The sequence below is a fragment of the Asterias amurensis genome, chromosome 17 (assembly GCF_032118995.1).
Source record: "Asterias amurensis chromosome 17, ASM3211899v1".
NCBI lineage: Eukaryota > Metazoa > Echinodermata > Asteroidea > Forcipulatida > Asteriidae > Asterias > Asterias amurensis.
In genome coordinates, this window is record NC_092664.1 from 8583667 (window position 1) to 8606478 (window position 22812).

The 22812-nt window shown below is 39.8% G+C and overlaps 2 protein-coding genes across 3 annotated transcripts in view; one reads left to right on the forward strand and one right to left on the reverse strand.

The window, feature by feature from the left end:
- Positions 1-11044, forward strand: part of LOC139949814 (homeobox protein dve-1-like) — a 38227-nt gene extending 27183 nt beyond the window's left edge. The window contains exons 3-6 of the mRNA XM_071948353.1: positions 1476-1652; positions 5147-5276; positions 6053-6284; positions 6851-11044. Coding sequence (XP_071804454.1) covers positions 1476-1652; positions 5147-5276; positions 6053-6284; positions 6851-8335 — 2024 coding nt within the window. The 3' untranslated portion in view covers positions 8336-11044. The remainder of the gene's footprint in view (positions 1-1475; positions 1653-5146; positions 5277-6052; positions 6285-6850) is intronic.
- Positions 11045-18290: 7246 nt separating this feature from the next.
- On the reverse strand, positions 18291-22792 carry LOC139949886 (RAD52 motif-containing protein 1-like). Of its 2 annotated transcripts, none has more exons than XM_071948452.1 (6): positions 22645-22792; positions 21632-21883; positions 20891-21010; positions 20206-20335; positions 19667-19848; positions 18291-18714 (listed from the first exon to the last, which is right to left on the reverse strand). In XM_071948452.1, the coding sequence occupies exons 1-6, from the start codon at positions 22747-22749 to the stop codon at positions 18577-18579; spliced, it is 927 nt and encodes a 308-aa protein (XP_071804553.1). In that variant the 5' UTR covers positions 22750-22792; the 3' UTR covers positions 18291-18576. The 2 variants fall into 2 exon arrangements, with proteins under 2 accessions (XP_071804553.1, XP_071804552.1); XM_071948451.1 differs by having other exon boundaries at positions 19660-19848.
- Between the last annotated feature and the right edge of the window lie 20 nt (positions 22793-22812).

Consider the following 22812-nt stretch of genomic DNA (forward strand, 5'->3'; position numbering starts at 1 on the left):
ACCCTGCGTATAACTTCAGGGGTTACGGAAATGTTACATTTAGATAACACAATGTTGACCTACATTCTCAAATGTCGTTCAATGTTTCAGGTCTTTGTTGTCGGCAGTAAACATCTTATCTTATAATAGGGCTAGACTTTTGTGGAACCTGGTAACCCATTGTGCTGATTTTCCTTTAGTTTGGCTGTCATCGGCTTCCTCTGTTTTGATTCCACTGTTGTAGCAAAAGCAATTCTTTGAAACACTTTATGAAGTCAGACAGTCTCTGAACCGGCTCTCTCATAAGTTCCCTACATAAATGTTGTCCATTGTTGAGCTTTAAAAAAGGCGTCTGGTGTATGTTTGTTAAAGGAAATGTTTACGTTTGATAATCACTCTTTTAAAATTAATGCTAATGAAAACTTTTGGTTTAAAGCCCACACCAGCTTTCATTAGTATAGGCCCTAAAAAGTATTATGAGAAACATTTCACTTCGAAGAAATGTGATTATGTGAAATGATATCTGTTTTTATGCCCCCAATTTGAATCTGAATTGTGTTCTAATGCTTCTCAACGTTGCAGGCCTGATACTTCATAGAGGCAACGAAGACGATTGCCTCCGTGTCCCCTGGTCATTGCCTTGGTGCCCTTGAAATGCTCCAGTGCAAATTTGCAATTTCATCACAGGGTGCCTTTTACCAAGAAGAAAATGCCTTGGTGCCCTTGCCCGTTTCAAAAACAAAGCATACTACAGCCCTATATTTGGAGTTTTTACTAAAGGTATACCCTCCCTTTAAATGCAATACATTCAAACATATGGTCATGGTTATGAATTTTCCTAAAGCTTTTTCATTTTATTTTGTTACCTAACTGCTGATGTCGAATGTCCCCCACGAACTCGCTGTTCAGCAAACATTTAGCATTTTTGCCCTTAAGACACGTTCGAAACTTGATGTGTGCTGACATTGTTTCCAAATACTTTCCCGAAACATTCAACAAATTATAACCGAAGCAAAGAAGTATTTGATAACTTGTTAAGAACCTTTCAGTGGAACTGTCGACAAAATCTGTGGTTTCCAGGAGATTGTCGTGAGGTTTAACCGCCACGCCCAGTTAAACAGTGACATCGTTTCCAATTTTTTTTCTTGGAAACAATCTACAATAAATTATAACTGAAGAAAAGAGGAATTTTAGGACTTGTAAAGAATATTTCTGTTCGAGTGGAGGTGCCGAGCTACAGTACCAGTACCTTATGGGAGATTGTCGTTACGTTTCATCAGTGACATCATTTCCAAAACTTTTCCCGGAACATTCAACAAATTACCACTGAAGAAACTTTCATGACTTGTAAGGATTATTTCTGGTCCAGTGGAGGTGCTGAGCAAAACCGGTGACTAAGAGGAGATTGTTGTGACGTTTCAGCGCACAACGTCCAGTTTTGTTGGAGAAAAAAAAAGGCTATTAATTACGTCCGCTTTTTGTTATCATGTCATCAGGGAAGATGCTACCTGTTCACTGCTCCATTGAGACGGTGGACCTCCCACAAGGAAAAGAGAAAGACGGAGCGATGGAGGGATACGCCATCGTGCCCAGTACGCTCCTCTTGAAAGAGCTGGTTCGAGTTGCTCTTTGTAAACTTGACTACCCCAAGGATCAAGTCCGCAACGCAACGGGTAAGTCACCTTGGACCAATGGGAGACTTTGGAACGCTTGGTGGCAGCAGACTTACCAGGTGAATTGTCATTGTTTACATAGTTCTGAGCATGCGCGCATTACCGAGAACAATGTATTTTACCTGGTAAGTCTGCTGCCACCAAGCGTCCCGAAAGTTCCCCATTCAGGGGTTTCCCATGACCTTTTTCCCCCGTTGTGGGGCCTGTGGATACTGTGACGGTCAGTGCATTTGCTATGTGTTTAAGGAGTGATGCAACGGCGCGTGCGCGAGCTGGTCGGTGACTTGCACCGATCTACGCATGTGTTGTAGGCGGGGCGACGGGTTGGCCGTCGTGTGTGCATGCCGTGCACACACGAGGCTAATCAGTCTGCTGCAAGATCCAATAGAAGCCACAGGTACGTGTTCTTTGTTTTGTTTACGGGGTGCTCGGTACAATTGCTGTGCGCTACTTTTGCGTGTGGTTGTTGCCATAGGGGATCTTGAGCGAGAGAGACTCAAGTGGTTGACTGACATGTGTACCAGTTAGCCGTGAAGGTTGGCAGGGTTAATTGACGTGTGTTCCAGTTACCCGCCGAGAGTCAACTAACGCTGCGTGCGTTGGTTGACTACAGCTGCGTGCGTGATATAGCTGCGTACGTGGGGTATAAGTAAATCTAGTAGAACAGTGCAGGCTGAGGTTGACGGACGTGTGTACCCGTCAAGGCTCGGGGGTACTGGTTGACTAGGCGCGGGGGTGGCGTTATAGTGGTTTTACGGTCACACCCGGTTGAACAGGGACACAGTACATGGTTTACTGAGTGATTTGTTTCTTCATTGTTATCTAATTCAACCATTGATATTCTGTGAACGATACTTGAGAAGGCCAATATAATTAAACTGATTGATGTTTGTTGTTCTGAATTAAACTGTCCATTGTGATTTATTTTGTGCATTGATTACCTGTTATTATAAGAGCTAGACAATTGACTACGATCGGCGGTATATTTCCTCCAAAACGGACATACATGTAGCTCCTTAACGCTCAGTAGCTTATTAATCCAAACTCTGAGGGTGAAAGTAGGCCCGGGATTAAGTAGTAAACAAGTCTATTCCGCCACAATACTCATTACAAAACAATGTGTGGTTAATTGCAAGCGTGTTTTAACGTTTGTACACCGAAATGAATGATCAAGACTTGTCAAATTATTAACAAGCTTCAACTCGCGTTGAAATTTCACCAAAGTAACCATCACTTATTGAGAAAGGGAACAATTTTTTTACTCAACCAGTGTGCTAGTTTGGATTTTTGACTAGCCCACTGTTGTTTTCAATCGCAATTGGCAACAGAGCGACTGCTAATTCCGAACCCTGCAATTTCAAGCAAAGAATCAATGTTACAGAAACATGGAATTTTGCGCTTACGTTAAGCGTATTGCTCAAGTTAGCTAGAATGTTGGCTCAGGTGCTTTTTGACTCAATGTCACTACACATTCTTCGCTTACACCCCTGGGACCAATTTCATGGCTCTACTTACCGTAAGCAAAGAATTGGCGCTTACCGAAGCAGGGAATTTTGCGGTTACTTCACATTGTTTTTGCTCCGGCCTTTTGAATTTCGGACGTTAGTTTTGTTGTATATAAAGTACTGTAAGTTTAAAACAATCAAATGGTTCCAAACAGCTAAGATATACTCTGCCTTTAAAGGCATGGTATACTGTTGGTAATTGTCAAAGAACCAACATAGCCTCACTTGGTGTATACCAACATATATACATAAAATAACAAACCATCGAAGTTGCAGAAAATAGGCTAGTGAAAGAAAAAACACCTTTGTTGTACAGAAATGTGCTTTCAGACGCCGTTAAAAAGGCTTCATGCTTGAAGCCTCAACATTTTTTAAGGGGTCTTTCACAGTTACAACATTTTCACAAGCGTACAAATCATACACTTATTCAATACCCCCTCCCTCCCTACTGAAGGTGTACATAGAAATATGGTTTACACACTATTCTAAATAGAAATACTTGAATGTGAATTATGTGCAAACCCTGTTTATTATGAGCAAAAAATATATGAAATATAAAGAAGTTAAAAGAGCTGTCGATGATTTAAAACAGATAAAACTGGCCATAATTTCCTGCTTAAATCTGACCTTTAAAAGAAAAGAAAAAACCCCAAAACACTGCCTCTTCTCTGATGGTGGAAAAGGGGCCATGAAGCTATGTTTGGAAATAAAAAGAAAAAAAGATAAGCGTACGGCAGGCATTAACCACCTCCCTCCAAACGTATGGTTTGTACACTTGTACAAATTTTGATAATTATGAACAGCCCCTAAGTGAAATATACTCTCTTTCTCTGAAACTACATGTACATATATTATAACTTCAAAGGGTGTTATTCCTAACAGTGTTTTACATTACCAGTGCTCTTTACCAATTAAGTTTGTAGGGTGCCAAAACCTTTGATTTTTTTCAATTTCTTTTTAATTCAATCATCCCGAAATCAAACTTAATTAAATATGAAACAGGGTCTTCTAAATGTGTTCTACATGTACTTGGTTTTTATTTTGGTTTTACAAGCCTTGCTGTGCAATCTGGAGCATTCTATATGGTTTTCTATTCATGTTTCTTTTTTTATTGGAGGGGAGGGGGAGGGGGGAGTGGAGGGGCGGGGAAAAGAAAAAAAAAGTAATTTTATTATTATAATTTTTTTTGCATATCGGTCCAAATGTATGCATATCAGCAATTATTGATGACAAATTGAGTTATCAAGTGGATTAATTTCCAAAAGTAAACCCCTGCTTTCAAACCTTGTTTGTCTGGTTTTTTGTCTCTGTGCCAAGTTGTTCAAAGTTTATCTACATTGTAAGTCTTGTGTATTACAAAAGAAATTACACTTTTTCACTGGCACAACATTATGTGACACAAAGCCATCGGTCTGTGTGTTGTATAATGTACTTAAAAGAACCCAGTGCACCTATCAAAAAGAGAAGGGTTCCCCCCCCCCCCCCCCCCCCCCCCCCCCCCCCCGTGTTCCTGGTTTGATTGGCTGTATATTGCGCCACAGTACCTTGTAAATCATTACATGGTGCTTTGTAAAAGGAGTAAGACAAGATAAGATAAGATAAGATAAGAACTTTATTATCCCACACTGGGAAAATTAAAACTGCCATGATTCAAACAGTACAGACAAAAACGCTTAAAATTATTTAACAACTAACAGATAGATACAAATATTAATTAAGAATATCACGTATAAAAATATGTATCTAGCATGGATTAAAATTATGCACAGCAATATTTATATACAAGGTAAAATGTACACAAGAGAGGTCCTTAAAACCGACAACGCATAAAACACAGCAGACTTAAGGGCCATAGTAAAAGTAGGTCTCATAATTGAAACGTAGTCCCACAATAAGAAGCCACTATTATTATCATATTATTATTATTATTAGTTAAAATTAAAAGCGCCTAATAAATGCCTATACTTTTATAAATGTGTAATGCCATAGGTGTCATTCAAGTCCAGAACTGGAAGGCCCTGCCCTTCAACCTGATCACAGACGACCCCCAGGCCACTGTGGGTAAAATACTGGGCGACCTTCTCTCCTACATCACACTCAAGATTAAAATCGTACAAAGGTGAGAGTTGTAGTCAAATCAGGCACCAAATTCATACAGTTGCTTTGGCAGGATAATTACCAGGCCTTGGGTGGATTTCACAAAGAGTTAAGACTAGTTTTATCTCCAGTTAGGACGTGTACTCGCCCTAAGGACTAGCCATGCGTTTTTAATATCTCCTAGGACTAGTCCTAAGTTAGGGACTAGTCCTAACTCTTTGTGAAATCAACCCCAGATACTTTATCAATCTAACATTTTCAAACTATTGTTCATGAAATGGACACTTCAAATAATGTGTCCCCATAATGATGATTGTGCCTGTGCAAACAATACATGTACATGTATTCAGCGTTTCGAAAGGTAAAAGTTTTAAGTAAAACCATACAACCACTCTGGTGAATTGTTGTTTTATAAATAGGGTGTAACAATTTTTAATCTATCAGTACACTCTGATTGTCTTTTAGAATTAGAGATAATAGAATGAGCAATTGCAAACTGCTTACCAACCAAAAGGACTGACATAAATGTAAATGATAGGTCTGACGCATCAACCCTAGCAGTGTCTTTCTCGAAGGCCAAATGACAACTTTTTGTTGTGTGCCTTGTGACTCTCTCGCTACATTCATGTATATTTCCACTTGACTGCTACAATGTAGGCCTGTAATTACATGGATGCCCTGGCCTTCGTATTTCCTGCATACTTTATGAAATTGGGCCCATGACATTAACAATTTTTAGCAGAATTAGAGATTTGCCAAATAATACTCAAAGCATTCCCTGTATCTTTGATGTTACAGTCGCAGCACCAATCCACGCACCACCTCCTCCTCAGCCTCCTCCTCCTCGGTGTCCTCATCGACCCTCCAGCTTGGCCTGCAGCCCACTCTACTGGGCTTCACCCTCAAGAGGTCCTCATCGGGTGAGATGCTGGGCTCCAGGGCTACCGTGGAGATCAGGCTCAAGCTACTCCAACTGCTGGAGAAGAGAGGGCCGACGATGCTGGTCAGCCATGGCTGTCCATTTTCTCAGGTAATTATAATAGTGGCTTCTTATAAAGTGCGCATATCTGTCACTCAGTGACGCTCAATACGCTTTAACATACAGTATTTTCGTGCAAGTTATGTGTGACTACCTTTGATTTATGAGATCGACTCCTTTTACATAGCACCATGTAATGGTTTACAAGGTGCTTAGGTGCAAAATGCTGCCAATCAAACCAGGAACACCGGGCGAACCCCTTCTCTACATCAACAATGATCCACAGCATGTCAAATGGGCCATCACAAGCATTCAATCTGAAACAACATGGCGCCGGGCCAGACACGGCACGAGGACTAGCCCTTCCTCAGAAAGTCAGCTCGTCAAAAACCCCTAATAGTTGATCAACTCAGAAGCGTTTCAACATCCATCAAAGCTAAGAGGTGCCTAAACTGCAGGCTTGGTTGAACCACTGGGTTTACCCATGGTGTAACAAGGTTACATGGGGTTCAACCCTAAGTCACCTCAGTCCGTATACCTCAGTCGGTATGGAGTTAAATCCAAAACACTATGTACACAGTCAGTGTTCACTATATCTCTTTCCTATTTTTTTCCAGGGCACCGTTTCTGCCATCATCCAAGGTAAATACAGCAAACCGATACAGCAGGAAAAACTGCAAACATTCTACCAGTGGTACAACATCTACAACGGTCTGATGGACAACACCCTAGTGTCTGCCGAGAAGTTAGACAGTACTCTACCTGTCAAACCAAGCTCGAGACACTGGAGGCGCCCACGGACCCTCTTCGATCAGAGGTACGAGCTCCCACGCCTCATGAGCTGGTATCGGATGAACCCCCGCCCCAGTCGTGCCGAGCTGGAGATCTTTCTTGCCGAATTGAACTCGTCGGAGAGGCGTCGCAACTCGCATCCACTTCAGTACTCCTCCATTGCGATCTGGTTTAAGAATGCGCGCGCAAAGTATCGTGGCGTTCGTGGTCTGAGCCCAGATTCGTCTGAGCCCGAACGAGCGCCTCGTCTCGGTAAAGGACAGATCAGTCGCATCTCTGAGCTCAGTGAGCGACGGAGAGAGGCGGCCAATGGGCCACGACAAATGTACATCCAGTTGGGTCACTCAAAGGTCAAAAGTGACTCAAGGTCAAGGTTCACGAACCAAATTCGCATGCAGCAGAAGACGAGTGAGGTGCCCCGGGCTCAGCCGAGAAGCATCAGCGTCAAGACGAGTTTGAGTAACGGTCACGCCCACACGACGACTCACTCAAAATCTTTGTTAACCACACCAAACATTTCCGCTATAAGGATCGCACCAAAGCCTATCAGTAGTACCGAGCAACCAATCGCAATTGCGCCCTCTATGAGCACGGCCTCACCATCCCAGGTGACAGACATTCGCAAGATCGCGTCAGGGTTTGGGATAATGTTGTCGCCCGCGGCACAGGAAGCTCCGTTCACCGATTGCAAACAGCTACCCGTTGAAGGTATCAAAGTGGAGAAGATAAGCCCAACCTCAGCGACAAGTACGACGGCCACAGCCTCCCCGAGCACCAACTCGGTACTGAATCTCTCAAATTCTAAGCCCCCATCAAGTGCCAGCTCTGCTGCCTCCTCGATTGTCGTCCCAACAATCAGTATGACGCCGATTCGAATTCCAACATCAACAATGATCCACAGCATGTCAAACGGGCCATTACAAGCAGTTAATCTGAAACAACATGGCGCCGGGCCAGACACGGCACGAGGACTAGCCCTACCTCAGCAAGTCAGCTCGCCCAAACACACTAGCAGCAGTCGACCGACGCGGAAGCGTTTTAACATCCACCCAAGCTTGGAGGTGCCTAAACTGCAGGCTTGGTTCTGCATCAACCCGAAGCCCGACCGCCACACCATCGATCAGTTCGTGGCCGAACTCAACCGCTCGGAGTTCCGTAAGAACCAGCCGAAGTACGACAGTAGAATCGTTTATGTGTGGTTCAAGAACGCGCGCGCAAAGTACTCGCGACAGAAAATGAGAGATGGAGATGAGAGCTCGACTGACACATCGAATCTTACGTTGACGTATTCGAGAGTGATTCAATTGTAGCGACCAAGTTATATCTATAAGACAATAAATGAAATACATTCTTGCTGAGACTCTGTACAAAATATCGTTGAGCAATTCTGTTGTCATCAACTCTTGTTCTTTTAATCCTAATCACCTTTTAACACAGAAGGGGGCGTTTTGGTGATCGCAACCACTATTATGTTTGAGCTTCTGTCATTAGTTTTGACTGGTGTGCGTTCAAATTGCGCAATTATTTGTTATCATTGGAATGAATGGTTGTGCACTTCGTGTTGTCAATATGGTGGCATTCTGTAATGAAGATGGCGACACTGCGCATGTATTTTTTTGTAAGGTTTGTTTTTGCTGTGTTGAAGGTCCTTTATTGTACATCATGAAATCAACTATTAATTAAGTTGTTATTTAAACTCAACCTGATTGCATTAACAACCACTCGAAAATGCTGATATGTTTGCTCAAGTGGAATGCACTTCGGGTTCGATTGCGCTGCAATAAATTGCATATTCATGAAATGTCCCAGCCAATCAGCAGGAGGGTACCTTTAAGCCTTTGCCAAAATCTTAAAGTCAGTGGTTGTGTTGCAATGACAAGGTTGTTCTGACTTAACTGTAACTGTATTTAGGCTGGGTTAGGCTTGGTTTCAAGTTGGCATCTTTACCAAATTTATCATTATTACATACAGAATTTTTTTAAAAACATTATTTATGCTGGGTTGAGCTTGGTTCATACTTCCTGCGAGTGCGATATGAATGTTGATGTCACAAATTCGCAACGAAATTTGCACTAAGTTGAGTTGTGCTCAACTCTCTTGCGAATATCGCAGCAAAAGAGGGGTTGTGGCGTCAAATTCACATCAAATTGGTATCGCATTCGCGTTCGCAGGAAGTATGAATTGGGCTGGATGGTTGACGTTAATCAGTATAAGCTGGTTTTGATATTTATGGTGAATGTTGCAAATGTTATTCAGAATTTTTTTTGTTAATGTCACAAACGCCAAGAAACATGCCCAGTTTGGGTGCTGAATAACCAAAGGGGTTTACCATATTTGGACAGTGGAGAGCAGCCTTCACACTAGACTGGCCCCCTGTCTTTATCCGCAAGGATAAAGACAGGTCCCTGCCGCTAGATCCAGTGATTCCCATTGGATACAATGCACGTGCAGTGACATAGAAGCCCAAACAGTCACTGCTCTCAAGTCCGCAATGGAAGTTGGCTGTGTATCTATATGTGAAACGACAGAGGTCAGAGGTCAAACTTCACGCCAGTTTTGCAATTTTTTTAGCCCGGTCTCTGGCGTTATTCACGGGCCTCGAAGAATGACGTCAGACGTTCAGGCTACCTTCACACATTGATGACTTCATGTTCTTCGTCAATAGAGGGCTCCATTTAACACGGATATGGGCCTTTTTTCAAAAAATCGAAAAGCGGTACTTGTTTAAAAGAAGAAGAAGTTTTTTTTTCTTATGTTTAGTCTTAAAAAAAGAGCACAACTCAATATTAAAAACAGCTCATATTATTTGTAAATTTTGTTGTTGAGCTGAGCTGTTAAACTGAAATATATAGAATATTAGACTTTGATTGTGAAAATATATGATTGTTTTTAACCTTGACACTAATAATCTTGAAACTTAATAAGAACAGCAGCCAGTTATTGGTTAGTGGCCTCCTGTTTTGGCTGATGCAGAGTTTTTCTCATCTGAGGCTAATTTGACAGTACAACATAGACGCCCAATGATACGAGAGGACCTATTTAAAGGAAAAGGACTGCACTTTAACATGAACTTATTTTGTGGCGCTTCTTACCTTGAATTTGCAGAATTCACAATTCTCATTTTTTTATTTTGAATTGAAAACAAATCTGTAAAGCGAATATAGGGATGAGAAATTTCATACTTTTTATTAATTCAGATTTTTGTTTATGTCTGGCTGTTGGAAAATGGTAGATGTTAGTTCAGTCGTTAAAGAAGCACTGCAGCTGTTGATAAATATCATATTTTGATAAACTGTTTATAGAGAAAAGGAATCAAAAACATTTCAACCTTGAGAAACGTTTGTGCATGATGTGTTTGTCAGACTGTATGGCAGTTGCGGACTATTCTTCCTGCGTTTTAACATAACCGTTTTTTTTTGCGAAAGCTCACAAATACTACCACCTTTGAAATGAAATTTCCACAGGTTAGTTTAAAGGGAAGGTACACGTTTGGTAGTAACTCAAAACAAATATTAACTTAAAAACTGACTTGGTAACGAGCATTGGAGAGCTGTTGATAGTATAAAACAATGTGGGAAACAACTCCCTCTGAAGTGACGTATTTTTTGAGAAAGAGGTAATTTCTCACTAAAATAATAAAAGTCTTTTATTCCTATCTGAAAGCACACAAATTTGTCCAACAAGGGTGTTGTTTCTTTCATAATTTTCTCGCAACTTCGATGACCGAGTGAGCCCAAATTTTTACAGGCTTGTTATTTTATGCTTATGATGGGATACACCAAGTGAGAAGACTGGTCTTTGACAATTCCCAAACATGTACCTTCCCTTTAACTGTACATGTATCTACATTTATATAGAATTAAAACTATCAAATGGTTCCAAAAACCAAAGGTACACTTTGCCATTCCCCCATGTTAAGCCCGGTTAATACTTCCCGTGAATGCAAAGCCAATTTTGAATGTTTTCTCAGCGAATTCGTATTGTTTTCGCATTCATAGGAAGTACTAACTGGGCTTTACTATATGTTTTTCATATACCTCTGCTGTACAATGTACTGTTTTATGTACACTTATGTCACGCACTGGATGTGGTTGCATTTTATATACAGGTTGTAATACTCATGTTTTTTTCCCCCAATATTTTGTCATGTTCTTTGCCTGGTACTTTTCACTTATTTAACATTGTCACAATTTGCAACATTTTTTTCTTTCAGACTTAATGTTTAGTCTCACTAAAAAGTTAACCATCTGTTATTCCATAGTGTAGTTGATGTGCCTAAATCAGAACGCATCGAAACACCTTAACAGACAGTCAGAACTTAGATCACGAACTACATGATACTAAATGAGAGATTTGTGTTTGTTTGATTGTTTGTTTGTTTTAAACTTAAATTCTCCTTTTATGGTTAGTTTACATTGTAAAACCTAACGTCTATTTACCAAATTGTTACTAAAATTAGTCATTGTTTTAACTTGTAATACATCTCACTGATACAAAATACAAATGCAATTTTTTGTAGAAAGAATAATAGTACAATTGTAAAAAGTTACAAATTTAAAATTTGTAAAATAAATTTCACTTTATTTATTATCACTGTGCCTTTTTATTAAGAAATTAATATAAATACTTCATGGCCCAGTGATCACTTTATTAATTAGTATCACTTTTGTGTACAATTTGTATTTTAGACTATTTATTGTAAATGACACCAAAATAAATAACGGAAAAATGAAGTTGCCACTGTATATCTGCTTGAATAATAAGTTTAATGGGTTCTTTTATGTACATTACACAACCCACGGTACCAATGGCTTTATGTTCCATTCGAAGGGCGAAGTAATGGTTAAGTGTCTTGCTTAAGACACAAGTGTCAAGACTGAGACTCAAACCAACACTCTGCTGATCAGAAACACCAAAGTTTGAGTCCAGTGCGCTTGACCACTCGGCCATGCACTGCTGTACAATGCTTACAGTTTTTCTGCTCGTAAGTGCAGATTTTTTTTTCTGCATGAAATGTATAGGCCTAGATGATGTGTTTGTTGGTAATTTGTGTCTGCTTAGCTTCAATTATTTGTGCTTAGCTTCAGTTATTTGTGCTTAGCAAGTTTATGGTGTGTTAAGGTCAAGAAATGGTGTTTTATTTCACAACAGTTCAAAATTGTTTGAATGAGTATTGTGCCATCCATTTCTTTCTATAAATACAGGCTTGGGCCTTATCAATCTAGAAGTTTCATTGGTTGAGGTTTATGCTGGTACCCTTGTCTAATTACTAAAAAAAACGAATTACAGCATGGGACACCAACCAAAAGGTCAAGGGGAAACCACCAGGAAACTTGGCAGATTGAAAGGCATGTGTGTTTGGCCTATTTTAGAAGTCTCGAAGGGTTTCATCTGAGAAGTAGAACTAAGTCACTCGGGCGGCTAACATGATCTCCAATTCCAAGAACATGAATGCCTTCTCATTGCTTTCTTGTGCACATTTCCCTAATTCCGATAAACCATAGATGCATTTACGGAAATTTCGTTTGAACAAACACCCACAGCATGAAGCGTTACTACTCTATTCCATAGCGATAAACGGGGATGGTATGTCCACATAAGTCCCCTCCCCCACCAGCCCATCCCCTCGGGACCTGTTGCCTATTTTCTCTTGTGTTTTCTCCCCCTGTCGTTGCCCACGGCAAGTGCACATGGGAAATTTGCAGTATGAAATATATGAGTCGTGTTAATAGGCTTAACCTACTTTGCTTTCTAGATCGGTTAATCCTGGTATAGCATCCAAAGCCCATTGGGGCCATTTGTTGTCCTTTTCATTTGAAGGCTGCTTAGCAGTTTAGCTTAGTCAAAGTTTCAAGCTAAGCAGATTACTTTGCTCTAGGTGGGTTAATCCTGGTATGGTATCCCTAACGAGTACTTTGCAAAAGAATGAGCTGGGCTCCTGTTGGAATTTGTTTTGTACATTTGAAGGTTGCTTAGCTTAGTCAAAGTTTCATGCTTAGCATATTTTAGAGATTTACTTTTTTGCTGTAGGTGGGTTCATCCTGGTATACGGTATCCGTATCGAGTACTTTACAAAAGAGTGAGCTAGGCTCCTGTTGGCATTTGTTTTGTACATTTGAAGGCTGCTTAGCTTATTCAAAGTTTCATGCTTAGCGTATTTTATAGATAATACTTTGCTGTAGGTGGTTTCATCCTGGTATGGTATCCGTATTGAGCACTATGGAAGAGAATAAGAGAATGAGCTAAGCTCCTAGGGTTGTATTAAAGTTTTTATATAGACTGCTTTACAGGTAAAGTTTGGTCCAAGTTTGATGCTAAGCCTATTTGTATGTAGCATTTATGAATACATGTACATGTATAATTATGATCATTTGTGTTTATCCATTCTATGGTTTATCGATTTCTTAGATTCGGACAATCGTTGTGGCAATCCAGACCTTAAAATTGCAACCAAGATTGATGTTTGAAGGTTCAAGGTAGTTCATTCAAAGTATATTTTTAACTTCAACTTAATATCAGTTTAGTTCCCACAGTATGGAATATTAGTTACAATTTGAAGGGAGAATAACAGATAAAATTTGTATTATTATTATTTTTTAAACCAAGGATGCCTCACTAGTCAAACTAATCACTGAAGCTTCCAAGCCTGGAGGAAACCTGTAAACAGAGTACTTGCTATGTGAACCAGAAACACAGGGGTTTAACCCCTAACTTTCCACGATAAGGTGTTCTAGGTTCTTTTGACATGCACTATCACATTTAGTTTACAGGACCTATGGCTTGTGTTCCATCCAAAGAACAAAGCAAATGTTGTACTTCCCTTTCTCCCACATGTGACTATGAGGACTATTGGTGAGTAAATGTATACATTTAGTGAGCTTTAAAGGCAGTGGACACTATTGGTATTTACTCAAAATAATTATTAGCATGAAACCTTACTGGTAACGAGTAATCGGGAGAGGTTGATAGTATAAAATGTTGTGAGAAACGGCTCCCTCTGAATTGAAGTAGTTTTCTAGAAAGGAGTAATTTTCCTCAAATTTGATTTCGAGACCTCAAAATTAGAGTTTGAGGTCTCGAAACCATGCAAATGAAAGCACACAACTTTGTGTGACAAGGGTGTTTTTTCTTTCATTATAACCTTGTAACTTCAACGACCAATTGAGCTCAAATTTTCACAGGTTTGTTATTTTATGCATATGTTGAGATACACCAAGTGAGAAGACTGATCTTTGACAATTACCAATAGTGTCTAGTGTCTTTAATGTGATGTCCATGTTTTTAAAACTACTTTAGCACAAGAAGTCATCCGTTTGATGTAGAATACAGAAAGGTATCCAAGCAGGTGACAACCTGTACAGAAGGTGACGGTAACAACATACGTGTTTGCAGGTGTGCCACTTATGTAACGTACATGTACAACACCGAGCTACCGTAGTCTCAAGGTAAGCTGCATGATTGCAATGTTTTTACCGGGTTATTGAGGATTTCAAAATGAATGTACTCTTCCAGAAAACCAATAATGTACCACCACTTTCTTTGTTCAAAATATTAGAGGATTGGAATGAATGTACTCTTCTCAAAACGAGTAATGTACCACGTCTTTATGATGTCCTTCTTAAAAACTAGAGTATTTGTATGTCTGCACTCTTCCATAAACCCATTATTTACCATTTCCTTATATGTTCTTTGAAAACCAGAGGATTGGAACGAATATACTCTTCCATAAACCAATGATGTACAATCCCTTTATGATATCCTTCTTGAAAACTGGAGAATTAGAATGAACGTACCCTTCCAATAACCAATGATGTACCATCCCTTTATGCTATCTTTCTTGAAAACTAGATGATTAGAACGAATATACACTTCCATAAACCAATGATGCAATCCCTTTATGATATCCTTCTTGAAAACTGGAGAATTAGAATGAACGTACCCTTCCAATAACCAATGATGTACCATCCCTTTATGCTATCTTTCTTGAAAACTAGATGATTGGAGCGAATATACACTTCCATAGACCAATGATGCACAACCCCTTTATGATATCCTTCTTGAAAACTGGAGAATTAGAATGAACGTACCCTTCCAATAACCAATGATGTACCATCCCTTTAATAATAATAATAATAATAAAAATAATAATAATATGAAGCATTTATATAGCCTTTAATAATAATAATAATAATAATAATAATAATAATAATAATAATAATAATAATATGAAGCATTTATATAGCGCTCTATGAAGAACAGAGCGCTTTACATGAGACTATGACAACAAAAGAAAAATAAACAAACTAGGATGGGTGGGGAAAAAGAAATGTCTTGAGGAGGCTTTTATGCTATCTTTCTTGAAAACTAGATGATTGGAATGAATGTTCTCGACCAAACAACAATGGTGCATCATCCCTTGATGACATGTTTTGTGTAAACTATATGATTGGAATGAATGCACTCTTCCAAAAACCAATAACATACCACCCCTTTATGATATCATTTTCATAATCTGGAGGATTGAAATTAATATACTCTTCTAAAAACCGCAGATGAATTACACCTTTAATTTGATTTTCTTCTCGATTAAAAGTCAAGTTAAAATTCAATCACATTCACCCTTCTTTCCTTAAAGTTCCCTCATTTTTTTAATCTCGTTGTGCGTAGATTTATTTCCAAGGATAATCTTGACCTAGTTCCCTGGAATAAAATCCAGCAGATTTCCCCGAGGTTTTTTTCAATCAAATTTGGTCAGTTTTTTTTACCCCCCGCTTTTTTTCCCCTGTTCCTCTTTTCATTGATTGTTTTGTAATGCGTTTCATCTAATACCTGTTGAAATTGGGCTGGGCATCATTGGTCTAGTATCATCCCAGAGGTTTTAGGATTATGTTACCAGGCAACTTAAAGATAGTCTTAAATACGAATTTAAATTACTTAAACCTTTTTATGATTTTATGTAAAGGAACATGTTGCCTTGGATCGGACGAGTTGGTCTATAAAAATTGTTTTTAACTGTTTTTTTAAATATAAAATGCATATGGTTTGAAAGATGTTTTAAAAGTAGCATACAATGATCCACAAAAATTTGCCTCGAAATTGGGTGGTTTTCCTTATACTTTGCGAACTAGCGCGGTCGGCCACTTACATATGGGAGTCAAAAATGTGACTCCTATAAATCACGCAATTTCAAGTGATACTTGTGTGGATCATTGTTTTCTACTTTTAAAAATATCTTTCCAATCATAAACATTTTATAACAAACGGTTACAAACACTTTCCAAAGACCAACTCGTTCGATCCAAGGCAATGTGTTCCTTTACAAGGATTATGTTTATACTGTTTTATAGTTTTTGTGATTAAAATATGATTACACTTTTCGCCCAATTTCATTTTTAAAAGAAATGTTGTATGGCAAGTGCTCTCAGATTCATGTGGAACAAAATCCCCCGATAGACTGAAATCCTCTGAGATTATTATTAGTCTTTTACCAATTCACCAATTTGTGGCAACCACTGTCAGACTGTATACTTGCTTGGGTAGTAATCTTATGTCAAGTGTTTGTTAGGGGAATGTTTGCCTTTGTGCGTGTGTGCGCACTCCACGTTGCGAAATTCGACGCTTGCACAGTAAGCAAAGAATGGTGATCGTAAGCGCAGAATTCCACGGTAAGCAAAGCCATTAAATTGGGCCCTGGTGTCTTACTAATAGATCACCGAGCTTGAGCAGGGTTTAAATCCCACCTGTAATAGGCCTGAGGCAATTTATAATGATTTAGCATCTATTCATAAATACCTCAGACAGTTTCGCTATTCCTATTGGTGGAGGGCGCGTCACGTGGGGGTGTTTAAACCTTTGATAATGACCAGTGTTTATAACCGGTTGTGAGCGGATACTCCGCGCTAGTCTTGGTGCAAGACGTTTATTGTTACAGGCGATGCGGGTGCTGTCGGTGAGATGGCCGCGCTGTGTGTGAAAGGAAAACAATAACGTGTTGCACCAAGACTATATGCGCTTGAACGGAGCTGGAAACTGTCGGAAATAGAGGCGTCTCAGTCATAACAATGCAACACATGGATTACAGAGCTCAAGCACTTCGGAAACTTCAGATAAGTTTAACAGAGTCTCTTACTTTTACGCCTTATAATGCCTTTTAACCAAAAAGGCATTTATGAATGGGAATAAAAGAGTAGTGACTCGTTCTTTCCTGGCCGTTTAAAACCTTGCAGGGTCGTTGCCGTGTGATAAAGGCCCTGGCCATCACATGGCGAGACCCTGCCGGTTCTAAATGGTCGTGAAAGAACAAGTCGCTACCCTTTTATTCCCCTATTATAAATTTGTTTATTTTGTCTTGCAGATTTCATAGTTGACGTTTAAGGGGTGTGTCATCTGGCAGCAGTGCTTGATCTTGAGGGTAGGGCTGCATGATGTATGCCTTTCTTGCTGACAACTCCACACCCCCACCCCCCACAAGTATCATGCTGTTTCAAAGGGAATGTACCATGTAGGTTTATGCAGGCCTAGAATTTTGCTCTGAAAGGGGTACATTTTTCTCAGGCAAGGGTCACTTCTATGTGGAAAAATGTTTGTATTGAAACCTTGCAGAGGGCATCACAGCAAAAGCACTGGGCTCAACAACAATAGACCCTTCCCATGAAATATGTAAATTGCGCATAGCGTGTGCGCACTAACGTTTTGGTTGGCAAAATGAGGGAACATCGCGCTGTTTTGTACACGGCTAATGGGTGCGTGACGCAGACGCGACTGCGCGTCTGCTTAGTGCACAACTCTATGGCGTTTGCCAACCAACAGGGTCTGTACGCATGCGTGAATGTAATTAGCATATTTCATGGGAAGGGTCCATTGCTGTAGGTGTCGTTTGTTATTTCGAGGCCTGGGGCTAATTTCATAGAGCTGTTTGAACCCCAAAAGTAGCTAAGCACAACAGAATTATGCTCACCAGAATGAGGTTACCAGCTAAACTGTCATGTCAAATGTACAATTTGTGACTGGTATCCTGCTCGTTTCTGCTTAGCAGAAAATTGTTAAGCAATATTTTCTGCTTAAGCAGCTCTATGAAATTTGGCCCTGATATGTATGCAGTAATCAAACAATTATGAAGCAATGTATGTAGGGCACCAATTTGTTCAACCCAAATTTATTTGAATAAATAAAAAACAAAAGTTTCAGCCCTAAAGGACACAAAATCACTTGCATCAAATTCACAATAATTTTGTGGTTGCAAAGAAGCTTTATTCTTTAGATATTTACAACTCTTTTTTACAAAGGCATTTATTTTAAATAGATATATGTACAAATCTTTCATTACGTGAAAAATACTTATTGCACATTTGCAAAAAATTTGTTCATGGATAACGGTGACCGTAAGCACAGAATTTGGCTTTAAGCAGAGTCAAGAAATTGGGCCAAGAGCTTGCATTTGGTGTGCTTTCATTTTACCATTTACTGGAATTTTTTTAAAGACTAATTGATAATTTGGAGTAGAATTTTTCCGAAGCTTTTGACGCTAGATTTTCACCAATAGCCCCAAATTTTACATATCTTCCTCCTGTAGATCTAGAAGCAGTTGGACGTTGATGTTGTCCAGATCGGAGGTGTCATCGGCATCAAGAGCGCCCTCATTGTCAGGTCCTGGACAGTCAGTCTCTTCAGTGGGGTTTATCTGTGTCACCTGTTATGAAATTCAAAAGTAAGACCCATGATTAAAGCCATGGTGTTAGCATAAAAACGTACTTGGTAACAAGCAATGGAGAGCTGTTGATAGTAAAATATTGTGAGAAACGGCTCCCTCTGGAGTAACGTAGTGTTCGAGGAAAAAGTAATTTTCCACTAAAATCGTTGAATTTGATTGCGAAACCTCTGAATAAGATTTTGAGGTCCTGAAATCAAGCATCTGAAAGCACACAACTTCGTGTGACAAGGGTGTTTTTTCTTCCATTATTATCTTGCATCTTCGACGACCAATTGAGTTCAAATTTTCACAGGTTTGTTATTTTGTGCATATGTTGAGATACACCAACTGAGAAGACTAGTCTTCGACAATGACTTCAAAAATGACTGCAACAGTTGATCTTTCGACTGTTTCAGATGTCAAACTTAAAATGTCCTTAATTCAACAGTTGGGTTCGGCGCGACTCTGGAGCGCCTGTATGAACAGGGTGTTACCTGCCAAAAGGTAATGTTCTACACACAGCTAACTCTGGTGCCCAGATAAAGACCCATTGCATTTTCCGCCATTGTTGATAAAACATGAAAAGCTATCATTGGCTTAGAGTTTTGTGCACATTCACACAAGCACATTGAAAAAAAAAAATTTAAATCAAAGATGGTGGTCAATGAAGTCGTGTGCAATCCATAATATGTTGTAATGTTTTGCTTCACATATTCACAAATTGGGGAGGTAGTGCTTCCTGCTCTACCGGCCAGGCTTCGGATTGATGATACCCAAGCCTACATCCGTATGGACTGTAAAAGGGGTAACCCTGTTTCAGCCCTAGAAGTAGGTGGCAGCGGCCTCTGGATAAAAATAATTGTAGCCCACACCTTGAAGTGGCCTTCAGGCCTTTTGTGTCTGGCGACTTGCATAAAAAAAAAATTAAAAATAGCTGATACTCACTGTTAACAACTCCTTTGAGTTCTTCTTGTGTGACGAAATGCAGTGCATCTACCGATGTGCTGTTAATCTCAACTGCCACTTTGCCGTTGGCCAATACCACGATTAGTACCTTGCTGAAAGCGCCCTCGCTTGCCCTCTGAATGGCAAGCTTTTTGGCTCGATGGAACGCTGTGATTTTACTCATGAGGTCTGCAGTAGAAAAATATTTGGAAGACAACATTTAGCAGGGAACCTGTTATGGTTGTGTTCATTACGTTGTGTTTTGGGTGATGTCCAGTTTCTGGTAGAAAAGATTATTCTACGCTTGACAAATTTTTAAACAACTCTTGTGAAATTGGGGTCAGACAGGGTCTCTCCAAGATTAGCTCATACTAGTCAAATACGATATGTTCAGGTTTGATGGCACTTTGACTGGTAACAAAAGTACAAGCACCTAATTACTCGAAGTTACTAGGCATTCTTCGCTTACAAAGCTACATGTAGAGCAAAGAGTCATGCTTGGATAGTAAGCGCAGTATTTCAGCCTCTAACCAAAATTTGTTTTACCTTCAGGACTATATGCCACCTCACCAACTCCTATCCCGTCACTGTGTACTCCATGATTCGTCACGTTGATCCTCACTATACCAATGAAGCGAGCTGTGTTAGGCTCACAAGACGCTTTATCCTCCTTCAACTATCAAATAAAAAGTAAGTCTTTACATAAAAACACAACAATGATAGCCTTGCAGGCACGCACATTTCTTCAAGTATGGAGGTCGATGACGCTTTAGTGCAATCCATCTATTGGCTCCTTATTTGCTGAAAAATACTGGGAAAATATTTATTCAGATTGGCAAATAAATGTTAACATCTAAAAAATAAAAAAAAATTAATGATATTGTCTTTTCGTTGCCGGTTTTCCTGAGGCCAAGTTCATTTTTGAGAAAATGGTTCTGATTGGCACTAGACTTGCGGACAAGTCGTTAAATGTCTGTCGCAAAGATAGCATTCTGACTATCACCGCGCACTGGCGATATTCTTGCAAGACTGCTGGACCCTGCGAGACTACAGCTATTGTGCTGCACAGTCTCAGTTAATCGGAGAGTAGTCTGCGCCAGCAGTGATCTCACAAGAGCAGTGACCTCGCGAGAGCAGTATTCAAGAGACCTGAACCATTACGCCACTACCACGACTCGACTATCATCGCGACAAACGACTTCTCCACAAGTCTAGATTTGCACAGACTCACTGATTCAATTTTGCTGGACCATCCATTAAACCCGAGGTAGTGACTGGCAAGCTCATAGCACTGTTGGTGATATAGCGTCTGACTGGCTTCAACCGTGTGCTGCCTGTTTGCAAATCTCACCTGATGGAACAAGAAAATAATTGTTTAAATTTTGTTGTTCTTGAGAGAAATTTTAAGGTTATGGTTTTTTTTGAACAGGTTTGGATGTGAGTGATGTTACACTGTATTAAATATTGGGTCATTGATTGTATTTTTGGCAATGTAATGCTAATTTATCGGCAAACTATGATCAAATACAATAAAAGCACAGTGCAAGTTTCTGCCGAGTACCGTGTCTACTTGCTGACAAAACAGCAAAAAACTATTGCAGCATTTTCACAAGAACATCAAATCCATTCATGTTTAGCAAGCTAGCAACCTCACTGTACAGCCTCAAAAGTAAACCTGGGCGGCTAGTGTGATTAGTATCAATATTGCGACTATCAGTTGACCACACAATCCTTTGAATCTTTTTTAGCATGAATTTTACTATATTGCGACTGAAGCAAACAATATGCCACAATGCATCTTGGGAAATTAAATTAGTCGCCACTAGTATCAAAGTTGCGACTATTAGAGGTGCGACTAGTCAAGTAGTAAATTTCACTAGTCGCCCAGGCCTACCCAAGAGGCCACCAACTTCAAGTGGCCATCAGCCTCCTGAGGCTAATGTGCCTCCTGAAGTGTACTCTTCCTTCTCACCCTTAATAGCCTCCCTTCCAGCATATATTTTCCATTCACTGCTTGCTGTGCCTTCTGCGCCTCTCTAGTTGAGTAGTACTTAATGAACGCATAGAGATTTGACCCCGTGCTGCCGCCACATAATGCTGACGTGGTAGTACAATTTTGCTCGCTGAGGGTTGGACCTTCTGAAGCGACAGGTTGACTTCTACCTTCAAGAACTTGGACTTCGTACAGCAGGCCGAACTGAGAAAAGATATGATGAAGCTTCTCCTGTTGTTTTCATTTCGGGAAGAAGGATAGATCGTTAGTTTTGATACTCTTACCAACATCGTCTTTCACAATAAGATGGGCTGAGTGAATCAATTACCAAAGTGACCCCAATTGACCCCAAGCACTTTGGAATTCCCCGTTTCCTAGATTTGGCGTTCTTTATTAAGTGTTCTTTATTATTATTATTGTTACTGTTACTGTTACTGTTACTGTTACTGTTACTGTTTTGTTTTGTTTTGTTATTGTTTTGTTATTGTTTTGTTATTGTTTTGTTATTGTTTTGTTATTGTTATTATTATTTGCTTAAGTGGGGTACCGTGCTTGATCTCATCATGCTCATGTGCCAGTTCCAAGACAATGTTGGGAAAAGTTTACGTATGGCGCCACCACTTTTTCATTCGATATGAAATATATCCCTTTTTGTAAAAATGAGTTAAAAAGTGGTGTCGCCACACGGAAAAGATCCCAAGCGAATGGGATAAGGTGTCAAAATAAACAACATTGGATCATCATGGCGGGGTACTCCATCCAAGAAATAGTTGCGACTATCCAAGAAAGTGAAAGTTCATTGAATCTAATTTGAAGGGAAAACTAGCACACATGACTGTGACATGCATGAGAAGGTGTTCACAAACTGCCCAACAACTGCCCCCTGCTCACTGCTCTCCTCGTCACAGGCAAAACGTTGGCCCCAGTTTTTTAACTTAAAACAAAACACCGACCGATCGAACACGATCAGACGATCTTCGACACAAACTTACAAATGCTGCCGGTTCTGTTAACTTGTTAGAGATCCTTGTGACATACAAATTCTTGTCATTTGTATCCGGTCTTACAAACTCAATTATGTCGGGAGAACTTGCCATTTTTTATAATAACCATCGCAGTTTTCTGTGTTTGTAAACAAAGTTGAACTTCGCACAGTGACA

Coding starts and splice junctions, on each gene's coding strand:
- LOC139949886 (XM_071948452.1), bottom strand. CDS start 22,749: ATGGCAAGTTCTCCCGACATAATTGAGTTTGTAAGACCGGATACAAAT. Junction 21,011..21,631: donor TGGAAGGGAGGCTATTAAGG/GTGAGAAGGAAG, acceptor TTGTTCCATCAG/GTGAGATTTGCAAACAGGCA. Junction 19,849..20,205: donor GGTGGCATATAGTCCTGAAG/GTAAAACAAATT, acceptor TTTCTACTGCAG/ACCTCATGAGTAAAATCACA.